The sequence below is a fragment of the Pogoniulus pusillus genome, chromosome 23 (genome assembly GCF_015220805.1).
Source record: "Pogoniulus pusillus isolate bPogPus1 chromosome 23, bPogPus1.pri, whole genome shotgun sequence".
Lineage (NCBI taxonomy): Eukaryota > Metazoa > Chordata > Aves > Piciformes > Lybiidae > Pogoniulus > Pogoniulus pusillus.
In genome coordinates, this window is record NC_087286.1 from 17,024,831 (window position 1) to 17,050,088 (window position 25,258).

At 37.7% G+C, this 25,258-nt stretch overlaps 1 protein-coding gene across 2 annotated transcripts in view; it reads left to right on the top strand.

The window, feature by feature from the left end:
• WAC (WW domain containing adaptor with coiled-coil) overlaps positions 1-25,258 on the top strand; it is a 49,349-nt gene that overhangs the window by 11,573 nt on the left and 12,518 nt on the right. For both annotated transcript variants that reach the window (XM_064162780.1, XM_064162779.1), the window contains exons 4-8: positions 11,131-11,237; positions 11,963-12,078; positions 12,512-12,624; positions 14,047-14,355; positions 23,857-24,102. In XM_064162780.1, the coding sequence (XP_064018850.1) occupies positions 11,131-11,237; positions 11,963-12,078; positions 12,512-12,624; positions 14,047-14,355; positions 23,857-24,102 (891 nt within the window). The remainder of the gene's footprint in view (positions 1-11,130; positions 11,238-11,962; positions 12,079-12,511; positions 12,625-14,046; positions 14,356-23,856; positions 24,103-25,258) is intronic.

Here is a 25,258-nt window from a genome sequence, read left to right on the forward strand (position 1 = left end):
GCCTGATCATGGTTGAACTAGCACAATGGTGAGAAAATATAAAGGAATTTTGGAGAAAATTGTCAAATCCCATTTCCCCATTTTTAAATATTTGTGGCATTGTGAAAAATGCAGGGAAAGCTGTGTGTTAAACACTGTCATTTCATATGTTTATAGAACAGTTACAGAATGTTAGTTGCAGGTGTTGGTTCAGTTCATACCTTCTCTGGTACTAGGAGGCAGTGGCTGAAGGCATACAATTTTGTGACTCAGAAGGAAATGCCTTCTGTAAAATCGGTGTGGGTTGTTAGGCTTTGTTTGTTCTTTCTTTCATGTGTTTTTTACTGGGGGAGGTTGTGGGTCTAGTTTGCTAAAATGAAATTCCTTCTGACCGTTTTCTTGCTTTTAGAGAGTTATAGCTATGGAAAGTGTAAAGGGAAATGGTTCATCTTGTGCCTCCCTGTGGGTAGGTGATTAAACCCCAGATGTTGCAGTGTTCATGTGGGGAAGAATAGAGCTTGGAGGCACATCTGCTTTTACATGTGTATAGAGCTCAGTTCCCATCTAGTGGGTCCTTCCAGAGAAATTATGCCTGATCACTGTTAAGAGGAAGAAAATGTTTACTGTGACATCTCTGTATGTGTTTTTCAATCTTAAATCCCCAAATTAATCTTCAGTTTCCTACTACTTGCTGATTTTCCTTAGTGTACTTCAAAACTGACAGTACTCCATATATATATGTAGTAAAACCTGGAGTAATTTCTGGCCTGTTTTAGTGAAGTGAGAGCTTCAAATTTATTCTGTAACTCTACCTAAAAATGTGAGATGATTTCAGTGCTTTTTATTATTGACAGCAATGTTCTTTAATCTATTTCTCCAACGAATCTGAAGATCAGCTTTTCTTTTAAAACAGTTTGAAAAATACCATGATGATGGACATGATTCTGTGTTGCTGCTGGGCTTTACTAGGCTCAAACTAAGTGTTGTGTTAAATTGTCAGGATCAGTGCTTTCCTATGGAAAAGTTCTCAGCATAGTTAAACTTTTCCAAAAAAACCCTCCTGCTTTTTCAAATCTGTTACATCTGTGGCTGTAGAAATATCTGCATCCCTAGTAACATTAATTTTTTTAAGCTCTTTTTTTAAAGAGAAGCATTGTGTATTTGAATACGTTATAGAAATCTGCTGTATTTAGGCACGTGGGCTTTCTGGAAATGCTTTTAAAAAGCAGTATTTACAGCACCATCCCAGCTACACAGATTAGTTCTGCTCTCTTGGTCTCCTAGATTTCTTAAATCTCATACTGTTTTATGTCCTCCAGAGCAACAGTTTTCCTCAGTTCTTTTCCAAGGTAGATATGGTAATGACTTTGTCAGAGGAACATAGTATAAATTATTCCTATCTGTCAGTAACAAAAATGAGGAAAAGAAATTATGATCTGTCCTGCACTTCTCATTTAGTGTGTTTCAGGCATACCTGTTAGCTTCTTAAGTGTGGAAAAATCCCAAAAAAATACTTTCTTAAAATGTGCATTAACGAAAAAAAATAAGGCACATTTGTGCATAAACTCTTCTGTAGGTATTAGGTCATGTGCTTTACCTATTTTTTTCCTCCTGTGTTTATTTCACTCAGTGATGGTGATGTGTTCATGTCAGGTGTCCCCCTTGAATAACATCAACAGCAATTCATCTCTTTTCTAGTTAAGTACTTTGAATAGTTTGCTTATTCAGACGGTGTAAAGTTCATCTCTTTTACTGGCAAAACACTGCCTATACTAATAACTGCAGTCTCTCTCTAGACATTTTGAGAGTGTTTACTGGACTAGGGAAAATAAATTAGATAACTTAAGCAACCAGACAACTATTGAATAGGTTTTGAATTTGTAAACATAACCTTAGCTTTTGTAGAGAGTTATATTTTCCTTTACTAAGGACGTTCCTGGAAAGGCTAGTTGAATTTTAAATGCATAACTGAGAATTATTTAATGGGACAAATGGTCTTGTTACCTGCTATGCTTTAGATATTTGAAAATCCCATTGCACAATACCATTATTCAACTATACTAAACATCCAGCCTGAAATTAGGGCTGTAAATCCATTCACAACCGAATCATAATGCTTGTAGTGTATCTATAGTGTAATAAATGTATATGTGCTATAGCATGTCCTGAACTGAAAGAGTAGTCTGTTTAAGCCTACTCATTTCACAAGTTGTCATGTAGGGAAGGACCTGGGGGTGTTTGTTGACAACTGACTGAACATGAGCCAGTGGTGTGCTTAGGTGACCAAGAAGGCCAGTAGAATCCTGGCCCAGGGATCAGGAATAATGTGACCAGTAGGAGTAGGGAAGTGATTGTGCCTCTGTACTTGGCACTGGTCAGGCTGCATCTCAAATACTGGGTTTGGTTTTGGCCCCTCTCTACAAGAAGGTCATTGAGATGCTGGAGCATGTCCACAGAAGGGCAACAAAGCTGGTGAAGGGTCTGGAGAACAGGCTGGTAAGTGGCACCTGAGGTTGTTTAGCCTGGAGAAGAGGAGACTCAGGGCTCATCATTGCTCTCTACAGCTCCCTGAAAAGAAGTTGTGGTGAGATGGGGCTGGTCACTTGTCCCTAATAACAGGTGATAGGACAAGAAAAAATGGCTTAAAATTGTGCCAAGGGAGGTTTAGGTTGGATGTTAGGAAAAAAATTCTTTTCTACAAGAGTGGTCAGGCCTTGGAATGGGTTGCCCAGAGAGGTGGTGGAGTCACCATGCCTGAAGGCATTCAAGAAATGCAGGGATGTGGCACTTGGGGATGTGGTTTGATGGCAGTGGTTGTGTTGGGTTGATGGATAGGCCCAATCATAGAGGATTTTTTGAAACTAAACAATTCTATTTAAAAGTTTATTAAGCAATTGCTTCTTCTAGTATTGAATGCTTTCAAGTTGGCTTGCTCATTTGTGATGACTTACTGAAAATTTCATGGACGTTGCTGTGGTCTTAGAGAAGCAAAGTTCTTTTCAACTGGCAAATATTAATAGTGCTTAAGCAATGATCTTGTGTTGAAGTGGAGTTTGCTTCTTGTTGGATATGGTTATTAAGTAACTGGGACATGAACAAGACTCACGTTAGACTACAAAATAAAAATGGGGGAAAAATGAATGAGACAAAATTGTACATGCCTTTGGAGGGCAGCTAGACTTGATACACCTTGAGATGCAAATTTAGGAGAATGTCACAGTATTTTCCAGGCGTGTTAAAGAGGGGAGAAATTCAGTGCCTTTTTTTTTCTTGCTTTTTTATGTGTGTGATTAGGCATTGGTTCTACTGCAGCCTTTTTATTAAGGCTACTAAATGTCATAGTTCTGCCTGTGACCAATCTTTTTGAGGGATTCTGGTGGAGTTTGTGGTAGAGATTCTCTTTTAATCTTTCTACAGCAGCATGTATGTATAGAATTGCTGATTCTGAATAGTGTCTACTCTGAAGAGGAAACTTTTAAGTTGGGATTAAGTTAGCAAGAATTTGTCACTACATAGCACTATGCATGTTCAGGAAAAGCTGCTGCTTCCCTGATTTTAAACAGAGTAATGGAAACTTTCTGCAAGTGAATTTGTAAGTATATATTGTGTTCACAGAACCTTCTGCTTGAAATTCTTTGTCCCAAAGAAACTATCTCCAAAATATTAAAAGAAAATTGAGACTTGCTAATCAATATGGCCTCATTCTTTTTTTTCCCTCAGGGGATTTTGTTAGGGAGATTAAGTTGTAGTACCATGCTTAATTGTTTGGAGCTTCTGAGTAGGAGTGCTAATTCATTGATATGTAGGAAATGGAGGAGGAGTGAGTCTCAGCTGTATTGCAGCCACTGTTTTGTTTTGTGTTGGTTTTTCTTTTCCCCTTTACAAGCAGTAGTTGATTTGCACACCTCCCGACTTTATTCAGACTTCTGTCACCAATGAGAGAAAATGACAGCAAAGACAGTTTATCTCATATAATTATTAAATAATATGACTATGCTTCTTGTAGTCCTAAAACATTGGAAACTCCAGTTTTTACAAGGTTTCTACACTTAAGTAATTTCCGTGTTGCATCACTGAGGTATAGTTAAACATCAGCGTTTCTTCCAAGGTATTTATGCTCTTTGGGAAATTCCTTGTAGGAGAATCTGAAATTGTTACTGGATATACTTCTACATCACCATTTTCTAATGAAGCAAACATTTTTTTGTCTTCATAGTAACTGCTTATTATCCAGTACTTAGCCAGAAAGTTTGCTTCTGCTTATGATGACCCAGTTTAAAAACCTTATGTCAACCTATTTGACATAACCTGAAGTCCTGTTCACACCTTTCTTGCTGTATTTATTTAGTGGATTTTTTTATCTTGGAGGAGACATTAGACCAATTTGAGGTGTGAACTGGTGGCAAAATCTGCTGCTTACTCCAAGTTGATGAGATTTGTGAGGGTGTTGTTGCCTGAGGTAGGATAGTGTATCACTGTGGTGCTTTTAGACTTAGAGTACCAGACTTTAATCTTTAGTACTGTCTTGCAGACTGTTCATGGGAGGGCTGTTCATTTGGATTTCATGGGGTGCTGTTGAGAAGGGCTTGAAAGTGGGAAATTCATTCTGTTGCCTGTGTGCTGTGCTCATCTGTGCTGAAGTTAAGATAACATCATTGTTAGTTGATGGTGAGGGCTCTAGTAGACAATTTAACACTTCTTGGTTTGAGTGTTGCAACTTAAAAGCCCCTTTCTGTTTGAAGCTCCTACTTGAAGACAGAGGAGCCTCTCTTGTACTTTTTCTTGCACTGTACTATGGATGTAAATGCTTTCTAAGCTTCAGTCAAGAATTAAAGCATAGTTTGGCTTTATTCACAGCTACCTGTAGCTTCTTTTCAGAGGAATATCCCACTCCACATAGTATGAATTTGATAACGTTAATAATTGTTGTAGCATTAAAAAGATTTTAAAATTGCCTGTCTTCAGTGATGCTGTAGTGGAAAGTTTGTTTTTTATTAGTGCATTGACATCTGGGGTCATGATCTAGAGAGTTAGGAGTAGAATTCTGTGGTGCTGAAATTTATGGTGCTTTCTCATATTTTCCACTGGTGAAATTGCTTAAGCTGCTTTTTCAATCTTAGAGAAAGCAGGTGTCCTAGAGATGTTAAGCAGTGTTGAGGATGTTGCTAGCATATTTTTTTTCCCTTAGGTCAACTGTATGCAAAGGGAGAAAACAGGAAGTGCAGATCTGAAGGATTTGTCATCTACCTATAGTTCTTAATTTTACATAAAGTCAATTTGTAGATTTCAGTTTGTTTAAATGTATCTACTTTAGTAACATGTGGGTCTTTCTAAGGTGTTGTTATCAGAGATTTATGCTGTTGTTGTAGTAACAAGGAAAGAAGCAACCTCAAAAGGGATAGTTGGACAAAAATAAGTTTGTATCTCTTCTTCTAGTGAGTATAACTCAAACCGTTGCAGCCATTTAGACTGAAGTATGACCCTAGGAAAGCAGTCACTGAATTGTTATATGAGAACTCACAAGTGTGAATTTAATTTGAACTGTTCTATTACTGCCTTTTGCTTTCCTTTTTGATGGACAGATAACTGGTGTTCTTTTTGATCAGTTTATGTGTTTGTCCTAAGACTAAATTCAGTTTCTGAAATAGATTAGGCTGATCTAATTGAAACAAGTAAGCAGACAATAGCAAAATAGCATGCTACTATTATATTATGGAATGTGTAAGATAAAATAAGAAGCTAATCTTTTTAATTATAATAATTGTTATTATCTTAGTGTTCTTTGAGTATTTCATTAGTAATTCAATACAGGTCCTTAACTTCTATTGGTTTACTGCTTCTGGTTTTCCTTCTTGAGGTGTCATTTCCTTACTACCATTTTAAATGAAAAAGTTTATTGGGAAGAAAAATGTCTGCTTGCAGGATCATTTTCATCCATTATTGGTCCTTTGTCTTCCACTCCATGGATGCATGACTCTTGGATCTGTTTTCACTAACATCTTGTATGAATTTCCATGAAATGTTGGTTGTGTGATTGGTAACTTGGAGGAAAAAAATTGAGGATTTCTTTTTATTGGAACTATTATCCTGTGAATCAGACATTACAAAACAGCACAAACTTGGCTGCCCTGGATAGGAGATGTGGTAGGAGAGGGCAGGGAGGATACGAGGCTTTGTAACATCTTTTGATCATGGAGCTACTTGTTGACTGGTAGAAAACATTTGTTTTGGAGGGCATAGTAAGTATGTAACTGGGCAGTATGGTGATCAGGCTGTATTTTCTTTCTTCTGGCAGAGCACTGTGCATTCAACTTAATGTTATGAATTTCTGGAAAATATTACTGCACAGTTGGTATATTCTCTGAGGCCATTGCTCTGCTAGAGAAACTGGAATTTTTTGTGCTTTTGGCTGCCTGTGGAAGGTAGCCATGTTTGATTTCAACACACCAGGCCACATAAAAATACAGGAAGGAAAAATTGTGTTTCATCTTATTATTTTTACATGTGGCAAATAAAAGTGTCTGTGATAGGCTGTTTAGTTTATGCTGAGACATTGGATGCTGCGTTCTTATTGTGCGACTTCTTTTTCTTCCCCTGTGTGGAACTTTGAGGAATGTTCTGTACAAAGATTTGCACTGAAGTAACAAAGATGTCAGTTGAAATGCAGACATTGACATTTAGAGTTAGGATATTAACAAAGTATTTGTCTGACTGAAAAGGAAACACAAATTCTCTATGTTGGACTGTGTAAAATATGGTACTGCATAGCACTACCACAGCTACTGTAACTGGACTGTGCTTAACTAAAATCTTGGGTGTGAGTGGAGGTATGAGAACTTGTTCTTGAAAGACAGCAGGAGAGAAGGGAGAAGAATTAGTTGTTTTATTAGAGCAGTTGCATCCTTAGCTAAGTCAGAATTTCAACTTTTCTTAATTTTACAGAGTTAAATGGTGTTAATGGGGACATTAAATGTGAAAATTACTAGAAAACATTAACTATGTTGAAAAATGGAATATTCTTCTTTCATCCTATGCTATGGCTGTTTTCCAAATCCAGCACAGTGTTGAAGCAGTTCAAACTGTTACGGATTCAGCACTTTGGATCTGGAAAGTACTTTAAAAATTGTTGCTAAAGTGAGTCTTGGCATGGCAGACTCTCAAATTTGAAGTAGGCATTAAGTCACAGCCTGCTTTTTGAATCGGTTCCCAGAACCATGCTTTTTGTGCTTTCTGCTGATTTTCATGCATTAGTGAGGAAGATAAGATGTTTTGATTCTTACTATTTTAGAAACTTGAAGGTAGTTATGATAGTTCACCTTGCCTCTGACCTCTTCTGTGACCATCACTAGTAGTATTAGCAAAGGCTTGCTCTCACAGTTACACCTTTACAGCTTTATGTAACTGTAGTGCTGAAGCCCTTCTTGGGCATCTTCCAGCTAGGAATAGCACTTTCCAGATTTAACTGCTTCCAAAAAAAATCATTAAGCTGACGAAAGTCACAGTGATAGTGAACTCCACAGGGAGTTCTCTAACTGGATTGGGGGATTTATAACACAGTATGAATTTCCCTGAAGTACATCAAAGATGTACATGTGCAATTGCTAAATCTTAACATATGCTAATTGCTATTTTAAAACTGTTTTCATCTATTTCTTGAAGGAAGTGGGACTAGCAAGGAAAGTTTAAGAGAAAAGGTTGACAAGTGCTGTAAGAGATCATAGTGTGCTGTCTAGCTCATCAGGCCTGTTTCTCACATGTACACTAACCTTAGTAATCCTGTTTTCATCATCTCCTTTGCCAGGCATCCAGCTAGGAGGCACAGAACTGATTGCAAGTCACAGCCACCTGAAAATAGCTTGAGGTTAGGCTTTGCTGATGGTAAAAGCTAACATGCAAGTAAGGATACATTCCGTTATTTTTAGAGGTAGGCCTCCACCTGTGGATTTTGTTCTGCATACCATTTTAAATTGGTGGCCTTGTAAAGATCTTGAGCAACTTTTCCTGGTAATTTGAGCTGACAACTCATTCTTGGCTGGGTTGTCAGATTTCCCAGGTGAGCTGCTGTGAGGGTGTGCACCTTTGTATACTCAGGCAGTAGGGTTTTAGTATGTGGTTAGTTTGGTGATACGCTTTTGTTTTTCACAGGTGCCTAAAACTTTTGCTCTGCAGAGCATAATCTGCTTCAGTTTTGGAAGCTTCTCAATGGCAAACATGAATTTAGCAGCTTTTTCATATGCTCATTCCCTTGAAGTTCGGGTACTGATCCAGACATAAAAGTACATTATACATAAAATAAAATGGAAATGTGGAGATGAAGCTGCACCTGTAATTCTAGACAGCACTGAGTATGTATTTGTGGTTGGCCCTGTAAAAGCCCACACAGCCTGTCCCGGCAGCCTGAGGCAATTTGTGTTGCTGGAGCAGCAATCATCAGTTTTTATGTAGCTGAGACCAGCTCGAGTAGGGCAGGATCCTGATTCGGAGCAAGCTTATCCGTACGCAGCCTGGGAGTCGGTGCTAGGAGGACTTCAGCTGGGCACAGAGCAGCCCGGGGCCTCGGCACAGTCCTGCTATCGGGGCCAGCTGTAGGTGGGTGTGACTGCGGCAGCTGCTTTGTGACTCAGCACTGGCGCTGGGAACCAGGGCGTCAGGCACAGTGTGAAATGGTGGGGGGATGCTTCTGAGCTGTTAGACCACGTAGGGGCTGAAAGTCTGCTCATTGAGTTTGAGGCATTTGTTCATGGTTGGACAGAATTGACTTTAAAGGATTTTATTGATGTAATGTGTATGCTGGCTCTTATGTTTGTAAAGTACTTGTTGGGGTAGATTCACTGCAGTGGTGTGCTCAGGCCACTGCAGATTGAAAGATTTCTTCAGTATGCTGACCAAAGTGTAGTGCTGCTGCATCCATGGTAAGAGTCTACAGTAAATGAACTACATTGATGTTTTATGAAATTTTCAAGTGACTAATACTGATCTGTTCAACGTGTGGTACATTTTAGCTTATAGTAGACATGAACTAGTGTCTGCATTGTGCAACCTACAGAAATACATGAAGAAATTAAAATTTTTATCTGGATAGAGTTTTGGAAGGGTGTGGTAAATAAATAAAGACAGTTAACAGAATGATTAATAGGAAAATATTAAACTGCTATCTCACTCCATAATCAATGTGAAAAAAAAAATAAGACTGGTGGGGTGACTGACTGAGCAGCAGTGTCTTCTAATTATATTATACTTCTTGCATACATTTAGGGAAATGAAATGTGTCTGGTTTTGTAAATGTTGTATTAACATGTAAGTTCTGCAATTCTCTAAGATACTTAAGAGATGAAGTCCCATAGTTCACTAGAAGCATGTTGTTATTCATATGCATCACAAGCATGCGATGTTGTGATTATTGCTTTGAGAAGCTTGAGTTTCCCCCCATAGTAAGTCATCAAGTCAGCATGCAAGATACTGTTGGCGTGCAACTGTCATGCTTCTGGACAGCTTTATGTAAGGAGAAGACCTTTCGTCTTTGCCCACCTCCCCAGTCTTTAACGATAATGACAGAATGGTAGAGGAAAAGGTTCAGAGCTACTGATGGCTCAGGCTGCAGTAACTCGTGTGTGCAAAGTAGTCTTTAACCTTTGTAGGGTTGTTCTGACTTGCAGGGTTAGAGATCAGGGGAAGAAGTTTTAAATAGTGATATTGTCAATGTTTATGTAGTCAAAAGGCTCGGAAAACAGAGTTTGCATTATAGTCTCTTCTATTTTGCACGATGGTAAATCACTTAATTATCTCTGTGTGTTACTCTCAGAAGACTTAAAACTCCACACTTGTTTGAATGCTTCTGTTCGCTCCTACTCTTGCTCCACTGTCAACGGACTGTTCTTTATTATAGTTCCCAGTTAAGATACAGTCTGCCATGTGCAAGGCACTTCGACTTCATGTTTATGTGGTTATACAGTAGATGAAGCTGATGGTACCTAGTGTAGTGTTCCTTGCCTGGGTATTTAGAAACTTTTCAGTAGGCAGAGGAAAAGTAAGGCAAGGAGAGTGTTGCAATTTGAAATACCTGGATTTCCCCCTGAAATCTGTAGGAAACTGTTTTTTATTAGTTTGGTGTGATTTATGGGAACATTTGAAACTTAGGAAATCATATAAAGCAAGATTGCAAAAGATGTAATGGATGGCCTTGTTTAACTGTAGTTAAAACTGTTCAGGTCTAATTGGTGACTTGAGCTTAGGCAGAAATGTAGATGCATAAGTTGTTGAGAATTAGCTTTTCTCATTTCCCAGCCTTTCTTTTTGTGTTTAAGTGTTTGCACTGTGAAGAAGATGATCTTAAGAAGTGGTTAGGGAGGCCAGAAGCAGGTGGTGGTTTGGAAAATACTGCTTTTGATATTGTAAATTCAGAGAATGGTTTGGGTTGGAAGAGACCTTGAAGATCATCTAGTTCCAGCCTCTCAGGCATTGGCAGGGACCCTTCCTCTAGATCTGATTCCTCAAGGCCTCATCCAGCCTTGCTGTGAACACTTTCAGGGAGGGAGCATCAGTGGCCTGTCTGGGCAGCCTGTTCCAGTGTCTTACCACTCTCACTTTGAAGAACTTCTTTCTAATATCTCAGTGTCATTGCCTGCATTATGGAGACTGAGGTGCAAGAATAATAACTTATTACCATAAATAATTATGTAGAACCAGTTAAAAGTAGTCTCAAACGGTCAAGGAAAACAGCATTGCTCCAATGAGCTTGAAGCCTGAGTTTGTGTGTCTGTGTAGGCTGTTGGCAAATCTATTTTAATTTTCTGACAACGTTGAGGAGAATGTCAGTTTCTGAATTGACAGGTTATTACTCCTCCAAACATCAAAAAATACTTAGAGTAAGGGGTTGTTTTTAATGGAATGAAATTTCAGAGTAAGGCTAGTGAAAGACAGACTGCATTATTGTAACTAGAAAGGAAGAGTGGGCTTTGTGCTGTGTGGGGATAAAAAAAAAGCTGTATGGTCTCCTGAAATACTTCTGCATCTGAATCATGCTGTGGTCCAGGCTATAGACAGTTTGCTTCCTCCTCCCCTTCCACCTCCTTAGAATGCAGATGCTTCCTTTCTTTTAAAACAAACATGGTAAACGCTTTTTTTCATCCTTTTTTTTTTCTCTTCTCTTAGGGACCAGTTACTCTCCACAAGAAAATTCACATAACCACAGTGCTCTTCATAGTTCAAATTCACATTCTTCTAATCCCAGCAATAATCCAAGCAAAACTTCTGATGCAGTGAGTATTTCTGATGGGTGCTGTCACCCCACTCTGGCATACTGTGTTTTCATTGTGGTGTACCCCAGCTGCTTCCTGGGGTATTCCAGCATCAGTCTTTATTTTGTAAACACCCTGTAAACCCAAGCTGCAGTTGTTGTGTGTTGTAAAACTATTCTAATTTATAATCATTAAGAGATTTGATGTGGATCTTGAATTCTAACATACTAGATTGTTTAAATGAAGCAGACAGAGAGAGAAATGCTTTCCATGAACTTTGATAAACCTAGAGAGGACAACATGACTTTACTTAAGATACATTACACTGTGAATGTTCATCACTTTATTAGCTGAGTTTTTACTGGTTAGGATGCTGTTTGCTACATGTTGCACTGGAAATAAAGTAGGTAAATTCCAAAAACATAGAAAAAAGATTGAAAATATAATTCTAGGGAAGTTCTAAGATGCAGAAAACTAATGCTGCTGGATGTTGCGTTCCCGTCAACTCTGCTTTCTTTCAGGATTGATGGGAATGCAACAGGAAAGTATGGCAGAATGCAGTGGGGAGGGTAGTGGTCACATCTTTGTCATACTGAAACAGGCATTTTGAAGTAGTGTAAATGGACTGCAGTGATAGGGGTGCACAGGAGGGATGCCATGTAGTTTTAAATATGGTGGAAGCATTTGAATGGGTTTTGTTAAAACTCCCAAGTAGTCTTTTGTCCAACATTGTTTCTGTTTTAAAGGCTTATGATTCTGCTGATGATTGGTCTGAACACATCAGCTCTTCAGGCAAAAAGTACTACTACAACTGCAGAACAGAAGTTTCACAATGGGAAAAACCAAAAGAGTGGCTGGAAAGGTATGTGTGTGTCTGTTTTCATTGTGTAAAGAGCAAATATTCTTAAGCTCATTTAAGAGCAGCTGAGCTTATCTAATTAACGTTATGAAAGGTTGTGCCGAGTGTTCCTATCCTTAGCATGTCCTCTGGCACCTAATTTATACATTGATGATCCAAAGCGGGAAAGAGAAGCATGTTTTGTTTGTTTTATGGGGTTTGGTGAATGATTTTGGTTTGAGGAAGATTTTATTTGCAGAGTTGGTGAGCTGAATTGGTGTGTTGGGGTCTTTGGTAAGCACTCTTGTGAGGAAGCAATGGCTGGGGTTTACCTACCCATCTGTAGCAGCGAACTTTTAGAAGAGTTTAATTCATCTCATGTAACTTCATCCATTAGAAGACATTATATTATTAGATGATGTAAATTCTTACTCAACTTGCGTTTTCTTTTCTTCAGAGAGCAGAGACAAAAAGAAGCAAGCAAAATGTCAGTTAACAGTTTCCCAAAAGATAGGGATTACAGAAGAGAGGTGATGCAGGCGACAGCTGCCAGTGGGTTTGCCAGTGGAAGTACGTGTTGGTTTTTGTTTGTTTGTTACAATAATATCTTCTTGCCTTGTTTGCATTGATATTTTCTTTTCTGAATTTAGCAAAAATTTAAGGTCTCTCTGCTTAAGCTGTTTTTCTCAGCTTTTTATGTTTCAAGGCCAAAGCAGATAGCGCAGAGAGCTCTTTCAAATGTTGTTTCTTAAAATAGCTTTGAGCTTTTACTAGTACAACTCTTGCTTAATGCTTTTCATGGTGGTACTCCGTTTTTTGCAGCTTTTACTGCCTAAATTATAGGCATTTATTGAAACAACTTGCATAGTTTATAGTTGGACTGTCATGGTCATTGAGACCTGTCAATGTTATGTTCTGATCTTAAAATTAGAGATGCAGGAATCTCTTCTAAAACATCTGACTATAAGCTAATGTAATGGATTATGGTATCAGGGTTGCCAGAGTCTGGTGTATGTTATGGGATCATATTTTCACCGTGGAAATACTCTTGGCCAAGCCTTTCTCAGACTCTTGAGTTTCTGTTAGTCACAGTTTTTTCCCCAGATACCTAGCTTTAATATTTGCCCAGTTTCTATGGGAGATGCCTGTACTGTGAGTTTCCTTCTGTGTGCTGATGTACTTTGGGCAAATTTGTAGGATAGTTTTCAGGTTTCAAAATAGAATCTGAAATACTGATTGTTTTGTTTTTTCCCCCCAACCCTTGCTTAGGACTTGCCTGATTTTCTGTGTATGCCAACGCATACTGCAGATGCTAAACCATACTGTGTGCTGCAAAAAGAGAGCACAAATGCACTACTTGTTTTGTGATGGATGAAAAACATAGAAATCAATAAAAAGAATCACTGCTTGCTTGATATGTTCCCTTTCTGTGGTTGTGTGACAAATGCAGATTAGTCACCCATTTAATATATGGTCTTCTTGAATTAATTCACTTGAAAGTAAATTGTTTGTAGTACTACTACAGTGACTTGAAGTGGAATTCTTTGAAGGCTAGAATTGGAAACTATTAAATCATACTTGATATTCAGGATTTTCAGTGAACAAAAGAGAAGTGGCACAAATTATCTCTTCATGCTAAATATAAGAGGGAAATAATAGATTTTTATTTAGTTTTTTTTAGGAGACTTCAAAAAATTAACTTCACTGTAACACTTGTTATAGAGCAGCCTTTCATCCAAACTGTGCTTAGCCGGAACTCTAAATCAAGCACACGGTCAGAGAGAATGCATTTTATCAGTGAATAAAATTAAATTTTACCTTTTTGATGCAGATCTACTTGAGGCTTTTTTTTTTAATTATAAGAAGTTTAATCAGCTCTGGTTGTTGATATGCAGCTGTATTAATCGAAGTCACTGCAATTGTAGACAGATTTCTAATTGAATCTTTCTTTTTTTCTTGTTGCAACATTACTTGGGGACTCCTGAAAAAAAGTGGAAGACAAGCATTCCAGTGACACCAGTAGTATGCTCCCACAGAATATTTTATCTCAAACAAGCAGGCACAATGACAGAGACTACAGACTGCCAAGAGCAGAGACTCACAGTAGTTCTACTCCAGTACAGCATCCCATCAAACCAGTGGTTCATCCAACTGCTACCCCAAGCACTGTTCCTCCTAGTCCATTTTCTCTACAATCTGATCACCAGCCAAAGAAATCCTTTGATGCTAATGGAGCATCTACTTTATCAAAACTGCCTACATCCACACCTTCCATCCCTGCACAGAAAACAGAGAGAAAAGGTATGTCTAATGAAATTCCTTCTTATATTTATTATTGCCTTATGTTGCTTGTTCAAAGTATGTTAGCTCTAGAATGTAAAGATACTTTTTCTGTTGTGTGTGCTTAGAACCCAATTACTGTTTGGATGTGTTTTATTTCCCCTTAAACCACGTTTGCTGTATCTTTCACAATTTCAAATGGATGCTGCAATATTTGCTGTTTACTCTGCACATTATGCTTTCAAATGATAATTTGAAAGACAGATTTTTGTAGGACGTACTTTAATTTTTGTCCTCCCTTATGTTGTTTGGTATCTTTGTCTTTCTTTGAGTTCTTAACATAGATGTATTTACACTACTTGAAAGTCATTTTGGACGATTATGTTTTATGAACTGCTGTTACTGTCTGGAATGCCAGTGTCAAACTTTCCAATAAACACAAGTGCAATTCTTACAGAAAGTGACAGTGTTCTACATGTCTGTAACAGTTCTTCTTCAATTTTGATCTGTCTTGTGATCTTCAGTTCTAAAGCTGCTGCAAGTTTGTATTTCTATACAATACATACTAGAAATGTTTAGTGAAGATTAGAACATACTGTGCATTGTTTGTGACCCTTCAGAAGTCTATTTTAATTGGATTCACTTCATTATTAGGGAAAAGGAGCTCAAGAAGATTGTGAGAATGTATATGTGTGTTATTAGTGATAGTATAATACTTTGGTGTAGTGGAGTCCTTGGAGAGTAACAGTGTATAGGAAAAATTATTTGGGGGACTTTGGGGGCGGGGAAGTAATTTTTTTATTAACATGTTTATTTTAAATTGCTGTATAATTAGTATGACACTGAGTTCTTTTTGAAAGATGCCTTGTTCCCTCGTTGATACTTGCAAGTCTGTCTAGTTATAAGAAAACAGTGCACTGATGAAAAGAAGACCAAAAAGACTCAGTCTGACGTTGGCCTTACATATATCTGCACTTGCTTTCCTGACTTCCAGTTTTCTCTAATAAAGAGTTCCATTTTTTAAGCAGAGATGAGTGCACTCAGCCATCTGAACTAGCCAGACAGTACCATACGTTGGTAAATAACAGCAATGAAAGAAAACTGTGCATGTAAAGAAATTCTGTCCTTTCTGCAGTTCTTACATGAATGTTGATTTTCAGAAAGCCTTTTTCGGCCTAACATAGTAAAGCAAGAAGTAATATGTGCTGGTTTATGCATGATTCTTGTACTGAATACTGTAGTTAGCTTCTGTGTTTTGATTACAGTTTGATGCACTTTTTAAACACAACAGTGCAAAACATCCATGTCAAGTGTTCTCTCGAGTATCCCCTCTATTTTCATTAGTATCTTTAAAATACACTGAAACTGTTGTTATTTTTGCTCAGTTCTGGCATGTACTTGATTCTCTTTCAGTGTGTGATCAGATTTCAAACTGGATTATACTCTTTCCCTTCTTGACTGCATACCTTTTTTAGGTGCTTCCATTTGAATTGAGCAACTGAATTTTAACTGCAGTTAAAAGAATTTCCTATTGTAACAAATGCTGCAAACATTAGCAGGGCGTCCTAATATTTCTTAAATACAAGTGGGAACATACTGTTTGGTATGAATAGTGAAAATGATTGCACAGGGTGCTCTTGACACTATAAATCCTACTTTAGAATCTGTGTAGCCATTGATTGTTCCATATTAAATAAGCATTTCTTTATTTCTATGTATTTTTTTTAATATGAGTTAAATTTATAGATTCCATGTAATAGTCTTCTTGCCTTGTTTTGTTTCATGGCAATTCATTGTGACCAAATAGAATACTTCCTGAGCTTCAGGCAGGGTGGATTACAAAAAGTTAGTAAGTAGCTGAGGAATTATAAATAATGTTAGGCTTGAAATACTCCAGAAAATGTTGGGGGTTTGCATACTGCTTAGGTAGTTCTCTTCCTGCAGAAACGGAAAAATTTAGTATGGCTTCAGTTACGATAAAAGATCATTCAAAGAGTACATTCAATAGTGTATTTGAATTTTAGACACCTAAGAAATCTGATCCATATAATTTCTGTAGCACTTTATGGAATTAAATGTGAAAGGAGGGAGGAAGCAGTGCTGTACACTGGGATGGCTTTAATAGTTTGCTTCTGTTATTTTCCCAGAGATGACTCTGAACCTGCAGTACTATAGGTATGCAGTTTGTAAAAGTTAATTTGTAGCTATTGTACAAAATAAAGAGGGGAAATTGTCCTGAGACATTCAGTTTAAACTATCTTCTAAAAGTAGCTTTGTATAATTGGAAAATAGTTTGAGGAGTTTACTTTTACACTAGTAAAGCAAACAGCCTTTGATCTTTTTCTGTTTGCTAGCTGTGCCAAGCCTTTCTCTTTCTAAAAAGAGGTAAAGCTGCATTTTTTGCTCATAAAAATAGCTTGGTCCAAATGACTGAATAGTTTGTGCAGCACTCCTTGCCTAAATGGGTTCTTGCTTCTTGTCAATGTGTTGCTGGCAGCCTTATACCAGCAGATATGTACCACTGCTTTAATCTGTTCTTAATGTGTATTTTTTAATGCAGTAATTGGTTTTGAAAAAGAAAACAACAAAAGAACACAAAAAAACAACAATGCTTTTTTCAGCTCAATCTCTTTTGCTGCAGGGGTATGTTGTAGTCCCACAAGGAGATTGAATAAAATCCCTGGCTGAACTATAGCTCAGCTGTTAGCAATAGTCCTCTGCCCTCAATGGCTGGCAGTAGTGGAGAGTTCCTGGGGAACTATTTGACCTCTACCCTTTGGTTTGAATGTTCCAGTCAGAATCTGCTGCTTCTGTTTGTGCTCACTGTGAGTGCTTTATGCAGGTAAAGTGTGGGGTTGCTTTTCCTACTTTTTGGCTGCTCTATCTATAGGGCACATTACATTTCCTATTTCTAATTCAGTTACTGAATGAAATGTTAATATTATCCGTATTTTAACAGTGTGTCTGTCTGTAGGATACTTCTCACACCCTTCCACCGAGTCCACTCACGTAGTGATTCTGTTTCTAGTACAGCAACACTGAAATGTTTCTGACAAAACTCAGCAAGCTGTCCAGTGCAGTGCTGTGTGAGTTGTGACCCTGACGCTGACAAGTCAAAAGTAGTTGGTCAGTGATGGCTGAGCTACCTCATCGTTTTCTCACCCCTGTGGTTTTCTTGCTTACTTGTAACAGTTGCTAGTCTTTGGTAGTCAGTTACTAACATTGTCCCTGGTGTCATTACATCTTCTTTGGCTGAGTTTTGCAGTTTTAGGTATGTTACTTAATTCATACAGTGGTTAGAAACAATGACACTTGTGAGTCTGTCTTCCAGTTCTTGTTGAGCTTTGCTGCAAAACTTACTTCAGCAGGAGAGATAAAATGCGAATGCTGCTTTTTTTAAAGAGTGGAGTAATACAAATAAGACAATAGAGAATTTTTTGTACTTTAGGTTATTTGAGTGTATCTGAGGTTTCAGTTACTTTTGTTGCCATAGTTTCTTTGGACAAATGTGTTTACAAAGGGCACTGTTTTTAAATACTAAAATATTTTGTTGTGGCCTAAGTTCCTTAGTAGGGCAGAACTGAACTGTGTGAAAAGGTAAATGTGACTGTCACTGCTCAAGAGAATTTAATTGATGGACTGTAGACTTAAGTGTTCTTCTAATGCAGATGAATGTGTTGTGATGACTAATAAGCAGCAGCCAATCAGGTAGTTCCGTTGGCTGTTCTGGGTGGTAGTTATTTAATCAGTGTAGCAGAGGAGGGCTTTATAGAGCAATAAGGCATTGAATTTCTGCAAATGTAATGCAGTTTTCCTCCCACAGAGCATATGTGCATGGCTTTTGCTAGCAAAGATGTAGCTTAAGCTCATGGTGGAGTGATTGGGTACAACTGACGTGTGAAATCAGAAGGGTTTTGAATGCTTTGGCTTTGTTTTAAATGGCATTAAAAATTAAAGGGTAACACTGATAATGTGAAAATTATCTAGTCAATAGTGGATAATTTCCATGCCATTACAAGTCTGTTGAAATAAATCAACTGTCCACAAATGTATCAGAGTAAAAGCAAGTTCTGTATAGCAGTATTTTAAAGGTACTCATTGTGTAGGGAGTACAACTGATGTGGTAGTTGTCAGGACTGTGAAGTTAGTTGTTGGGCAGAGAATGTATTTCTTTTTGTTCTTGTTTTCCCACTCCTCTGTCACACAAACAGACATCCGGGTAAGGTACACTGTGGGTGAGAAGGAATTAATCAAGTACTAAGAACATGACTTAAAGAACAAGATGGCTGAGGTTCAACAGAGGTGCTGGAGTGTTGGTATCAGGAGCTCTTTATTAAAACAGTAGCTGTACAGTCAAAATACTTTTTCACTCCTGTACATTTAACCTAGTTTGAATAACACTTCAGAATGAGATTTGCCTTTCAGAGTGAGATTGACTGATTCAGCAGTCTGGTTAGGAGGAAAAGTTTGTGTCAGGAGGGGCAGAGATTGGTAACAGCAAAATTAATCTTTGTAATATGTGGCCTTAAGCTGTGGGAGGTGTATTGTTTGCCTTCTTGTATCTGGGTTCTAACTGAAGAACATTTCTGCTGAAAATGTTCCATGGTGTTTTTTTTTTCTGAAAGGATGACTTGGCAGGGTGAAAAAATCCAGGCTGTTCAGAAATACACAAATTAGTGCTTCTATCCTGAATTGACATGATGTTTCTGGAGCAAGCAGTAGCCTTCTGTTTACTTCAGATACCTCTTTATGAAACCCACAGAAAAGATGCACATTTGTCATACAGGTTCTTGTCACAGACATACTGCCTCATAACTGGGACTTTCCTCCTTTTTGTCTAAAAGATGTGATCACAAGTTGCACTCCAGCAGAGCAGGTTATGACTAGAAAGTTCTTTCCTGATTATTCTGGCCTTCAGAAATTATTTCCATTGCAAAAAGGTTTTTTCCTCTGCTCCATTTCAGCGAAAGAAACAATCAGTAGTTCTTCTGGTGAAGTTAATCTCCACATCTAGTTGTTTTTGTTTGCAGTCTGATTACTCTGTATTCTCTCTTTTTTATTTTGATGGCTTTATTTCCTGCTCATTTATTTCCATATGTGTAAAGTTAATGGTCCAGAAACTTGTGTAGGTCTATATTGCAATTCTATATGTAGACTGCAGCTTAGCTAACTAGCTTGTGTCCTTGCTTGTTCGGAACAGTGTTTTGGGTTGTTTTTAAATAGTTTGAATTTATTTGAAAGCTCCTACAAGTTGAAATGTGCTTGGTTTGTCATGGGAAAATTTGATGCAAAGTCATGTATTTTTTGAAAATCTGATTTATTCAGGCAAAGACCTGAAGTGCAAATTTTAATGAAGCAAGTTTTCAGCAATTCAAATCACAGTGAGCTGTGGTCTGATTTTGGTTTTAATTTGATTTATGTTTATTTGAGATGTTTTCCTTGGAACTTTAATTCTGCTAGCTGAAATTTTATATGAAGAGTCATTTCCATCACATTTATGTGGAAATGGTGTTGACAAGAGATTGCAAAGTTGCCCAGTAGCAACTTCAGTCATAGTCTGAGACTCTTGCAGGTCTTTACATGAACTTAAGTTGACACAGGTATAGAGACCAGTGTATCAGAACTGTAAAGCTAAAGGATTTAAATTGGTAAAGATATTTAACTTTTCTTTAGTGTGCTGAGTGCATTTTCACTGTTTTATGATAGCTGAGGCATGAAATGTGTTTCAGAAATACAGGTGTGTATAATTCTGTTCACTAAGAGGAAAACCTCATTAGTAAATGTTTAGGCAAAAAGTGGAAATGGTGTTTAGAAGTTGAAAGTAAATTTCACACGCAGTGGAACAGTCTCTCAGAGCAGATCAGAAAAGGAGACTTTGAGAGGAAAAGGAAGGAGTGAGAAGTTCTTGTGGAAAAAAAACAAAGGAGATGCACACACTCGTGGGGGATATGTGAGGAAACAAACATTTCACTTTGAGGCGTTTTGACAAATCTTGCAAGTTCTGTACAGCATTGTAAATGAGACCAAGTTGAAGTCTTTTTCATTATGCAAAAGTGGATATGCAAATATTTAGAGGCTTTGTTTTATCAGCAGTATTTCTTGAACTTATTTCTATGAAATCAGGGTTCCAATGTGAAAGCCATGGAGTAAGTTTAAGGTAATAAAGGTCAGGATTTTACAGAACTAATCTGTACTCTTTGGTTTTTAGCAAGTTTATTTTCATCACAAAGATGCTTCCCTTTGTAAGGAAGAAAACAGCCTTTCAGGCTACTTAGTCCAAACCTAAAATACTTTTATTCCTAGTGAATTTTTTTTACAAGTTAATACCTTTTATTTCACTTCAAATAACTGTAATTGGTTGTTTTGTAAAGCGCAGTGATGTTCTGAGCATTCATTGTAGTGCGTGCTTTAATTGTAGTGCATACTTTCTGGAAGAGCAGAGATTCAAACTAGATGTTAGGAAAGGGTTCTCTCCAATGAGGGTGGTGAGACACTGGCACAGGTTGCCCAGGGAGGTTGTGGCTGCTCCCTCCATGGAGGTGTTCAAGGCCAGGTTGGATGAGGTGTTGAACAACCTGTTCTAGTGGGAAGTGTCCCTGCCTATGGCAGGGGGCTGGAACTGGACTATCTTTGAGGTCACTTCCAACCTAAACCATTCTGTTATTCTTTGTTCAGTAACACAGAGGTGTATAACACTAAGAACACAGAGTTATATTCTTTCATAACATTTTAACCATTGGATTTGTAATGTGAACCATCTCAAAAGACTGGAATGTAAGCATTAGACACCACCCTTTTTCCACATCACTTTCTCAAGGTATTTAACTTGGGTGTCTGTACTAAAATTGTCTTTCACAGATATATTTTAACACATAGTCAAAATGCCTACAATAATAAAGCTACAGAATAACGTCTCCATACTGTCTAACACAATTGACCATATTGTTGCTTTGATGTAATTCAGTTTGCATTTTTATAGCGAAAGAGCTCACCTGAACTGAAGTACTTTTATAGGCCTCTTGGAATTCAGTGGTTTCATATGACTTGTTTTGAGTCCTTTTATTCAAGAAATTAGTAGATACCCAGAACTGGACTTCAAATTTCTCTTCACTGCGTTCCTAGGTTGAATTTGTTTTCTGTTCAAAACATAAGCATGGGTGAAAAAAATACTTCCAGCTGCTCTGTATGGTGTTACAGTTTGAAATTCAAGTATTGCTTATGTGAATTAATGATACTGCACTGAGTTGCTTCTTTGCTTAATTGAACCGTGAAGGCAAACCTAACTACCTTACATTAAGTATGTTTTGAAATCAGTGCTGGTAGCTGCTTAGGTTGTTTTGTTCTGTATTGTTTGTTTTCAAATTAGTGTTTGGTTGTTTTTGTAAGGCTCTCGAAACTGCAGGGTAGGAGATTTGTAAGTACTAATGCGTCCCATTGCGCTTCATTCACTTGCTTTTGTCTGCTAGCATATGTGGTCCTAGTGTGGACTATGACAGATCCGAGTTCAAACTTGACATGTTTTTGTTTGGTATGGTAAGAGTCTTGTTTGCTTGGTATGTTTTGAATTGCAGTTGTCTCCATAAGTTTACCTTCAACACCACAGTAAGATTTCAATGCAATTCTTCTAAGCAAAGACATTTACTGTTTGAAAGGGGCTAATATCTAACCAGCTGTCCTACTCACGTTACTGAAAACTGCTGTTTTCAGTATGTTGCAACTGCTTTTTTTTCGCCTTCCTTCAGTATCTGTAACACTTCTTGTCCCTTTGTAATTCCTCTTAGAAAAGTCCCTGACCAAATCTTTTACAAACCCTTTGCAAGCCAGCCACTTGTGCTGAGGAACTTGGAACTAGATGTGGCTGCCTCTTTTCTAGAAGTTTGTCTGGAATGCCAAAATATATGTGTGCCCTAGCAGCTGTATGCTTTCAAGCTGTCAAATTTGGATTCTACAGAGTGTTTTTTTCTGGTTTATATCTCTCAGGTGCTTGGCTGGAAATGTTTTTTTTTTAAAGTATTTGTGACCTGTTATGAACTGTTCCCACTATACCTACATGAAAGCAGAAGTCCTCTTTCTTTTCACTGTGATTTCTAATCTCATTTGATTTATGTATTGATATTCATTGATTTTTATTATTTTAGAGTTCTTCTGTGAATTAGTCTCAGATTGTTCTAATGAAGGATCTCAGGGAAAAACAGCTTTTAGAATTTTCATTATACTTGGCTCTTACATAGTAATCCCAAACAAGACCTTTTCATTTTTACTCTTTACTAGAAATCAGCCTCTTCTTATCTTGGTCATCTCTCCAAAGGAAGAAGAAAACAGCAAATGCATCTTTAGAATAAAAGTTTTTTCCCAAACAGTTATTTTAGCTTTTGGTTGGATTTATGCCTGAAATGTGAACTATCCAGGTTGACATTCCTGACATTGCCTGCTTAGTTTGAGGTGGATTTAAAACCCAGGTCTTGTTATGGGCAAGCATCCTGGGTGAGATGTTTGGATGCATACACATCTTTCCACTCTTAGTCCAACCTGTTTGGTGCTATATAGAGGCATTAGTCTTGACTGAATTTTGGTATAGAGGTCTCTGATGGATTTGATGGGAATGACAGGAGGGAAAGCTGAAATTGAAGTGCAGTGGTCCAAAGGAAGGATATTTGAAGCAACTAGTGGTATGCATATAGCAAGTGGAAATCCGTCTAGTGCAGGAATTTCTCATAGTGCTGGAAGGGAGGAGATACTAACTGAAAGTTGAATTTTAAATGAATTAAATAATTTGAATTAATTAGCCGAAATTGCCATACCATTTAATTGAATTTATGTATTGGCCATTTCAGTGGATGATAAGTGTTGATACTTGCTAAAGTGAGATTAATAAAATAAAAGATACAGGTCTTCATGCTTCAGGAGTTGCTAACAAGTTTGAAATTAATTATGGACAGATTAACTTTTGGATGTTTTCCACTTTTCTGTGGGGATGTCAACAGTTCCTGCTTTATGTTCTTAGTACAGCTTATTGTCCTGACTCTGAATATTGGGCAATGTAACTGGACTGTGTATGATAGATTTGATTACTTCATAGCTTCTTGTAATCTGGTCTCTGAATAAACAAAGCATGGCTTATACCCTACCCTCCATTTTGAGTTAAAGAGGTTTTTTTCCTACAATATTTTTCAAAGATTGGAATAATGAGTTAAAATACAAAATATAATTATATGCATAGTAAAAGAAAAAAGTCACCAAGGAATTTTTGGCCCAGTTTTGTCCTGAAAATTAGTGGGGGAAAAGTGCAGGCAGTATCTTGAAATGGAAAAATGTGTGTGTTCCCAGTAAATATTAGGTTCAATAGTGTAAATTACACTAAGTATTAAATATGGTTGAGTTTTATTATAATCATGCTTGGGTTTTTTTCTTACAACAATAGTTAAGCATTTGGTTTTCTGAATATAATAAGAATACTGTGCTAGATAGAAGTTGTCAGGTTATATTGGGGAAAATGAAAGTTGCTATCTGTCTTCTGTTCAGAGTCTGCATCGGTGGACAAGTCTGTATCCCATTCTTGCACAACTCCTTCTACATCATCTGCTTCTGGACTGAATCCAACTTCTGCGCCTGCTTCATCCGCTCCTACAGTTCCCGTCTCACCTGTCCCACAGTCACCAATTCCTCCATTACTTCAGGACCCAAATCTCCTTCGCCAGCTGCTGCCTGCTCTGCAAGCCACCTTGCAGCTTAATAATTCTAGCGTAGATATATCCAAAATCAATGAAGGTAAGGATTCGCTGAAGTTCATGTAATGTCTTTGTTAATAGACACCAGTGTATTACTGGGTACTAAACTGTGGTCAACGCAAGCCTTGCTTTAGATGAAAAGTGAATATGTGAATCCCTAGCTTAAGTGGAGATTGTTTGGTTTTCTGTTAAGCCTTTTTGAAATAGTCAAGTACCGTTTAAGGTTGTTCACCTAATAAATGCTGATGTGTCTGAGGGGTCTAATGGAGACAGAGGACTTCGTTGCTGTATCGGCATTCATCAGTTGCACAAAATTTCGTTAGAGCTTTTTTGTTCTTTTGTGTTGTGCAGTGTTCTTTGTTTTCTGTAGTTTGTGCTGCTGCTATAATAATACGTTTGCAAATACTGAAACTTCTAGGGATTCTTAAATCTTACTGCCTACCAAGTAATTTTTTTTTCTATAACAGAACGTGTTAGCTTCTCTGAATGAAGACAGGGCAGCAATCATTCTGCTAGCAAGTTGAATTTTGTAGATATAATCTCTGTATCCAGTCCCTTTTTTGTCACATTGCCCTGGTTTTATTAGGATAGAGTTTAGAGCCTAGCTATAGTATCTTTTGCTGCAAGAGCTGGTAAAGCTGATGCATGTTGAATGTAATTTTATCCTATGTAAGTGTCTGCATGAGACAGATTCCTGCTGAAGAAAGTAATGTGGGACTTTATGTTGTTTCTTTGAACTTGTGGTGCAAAGATCATCAATTCAAGCAGGAAGCAAACATTTACATGTAGTACTCAGAGTTTGTTATCTTTTAACTTTTTTAGAGTGCTAACTCTCAAAGTCAAAACTGTGCAGCACAGTTATTTTCAGGGAAAAGCTGTCAATTGACTTTTGTCACCAGATACTACAGCTTCATTCAGTACTACCATGGGGTTAGCTTATTGTTTCTTCCCATGCAGGGAGAAGCTTTGAATGTTGTAGTGTGCTGGACTGGAATAAAATAGTATGATTGTCATGACTGCGTTAAAAATGAAAGATCCAATCGAGATTTTAATTGTGTTTTATTAGAAACCTGCCCATTTAAGTTCCTAGTCACCTTCTCTTGCTGTACCCCTAGCTAATTGGTCCCTGTGGGCAGAGGGATGTCATCTTACACAGCCCTTACTGTGCAGAGGGTGAAATTATTCTGTTTGTGCTG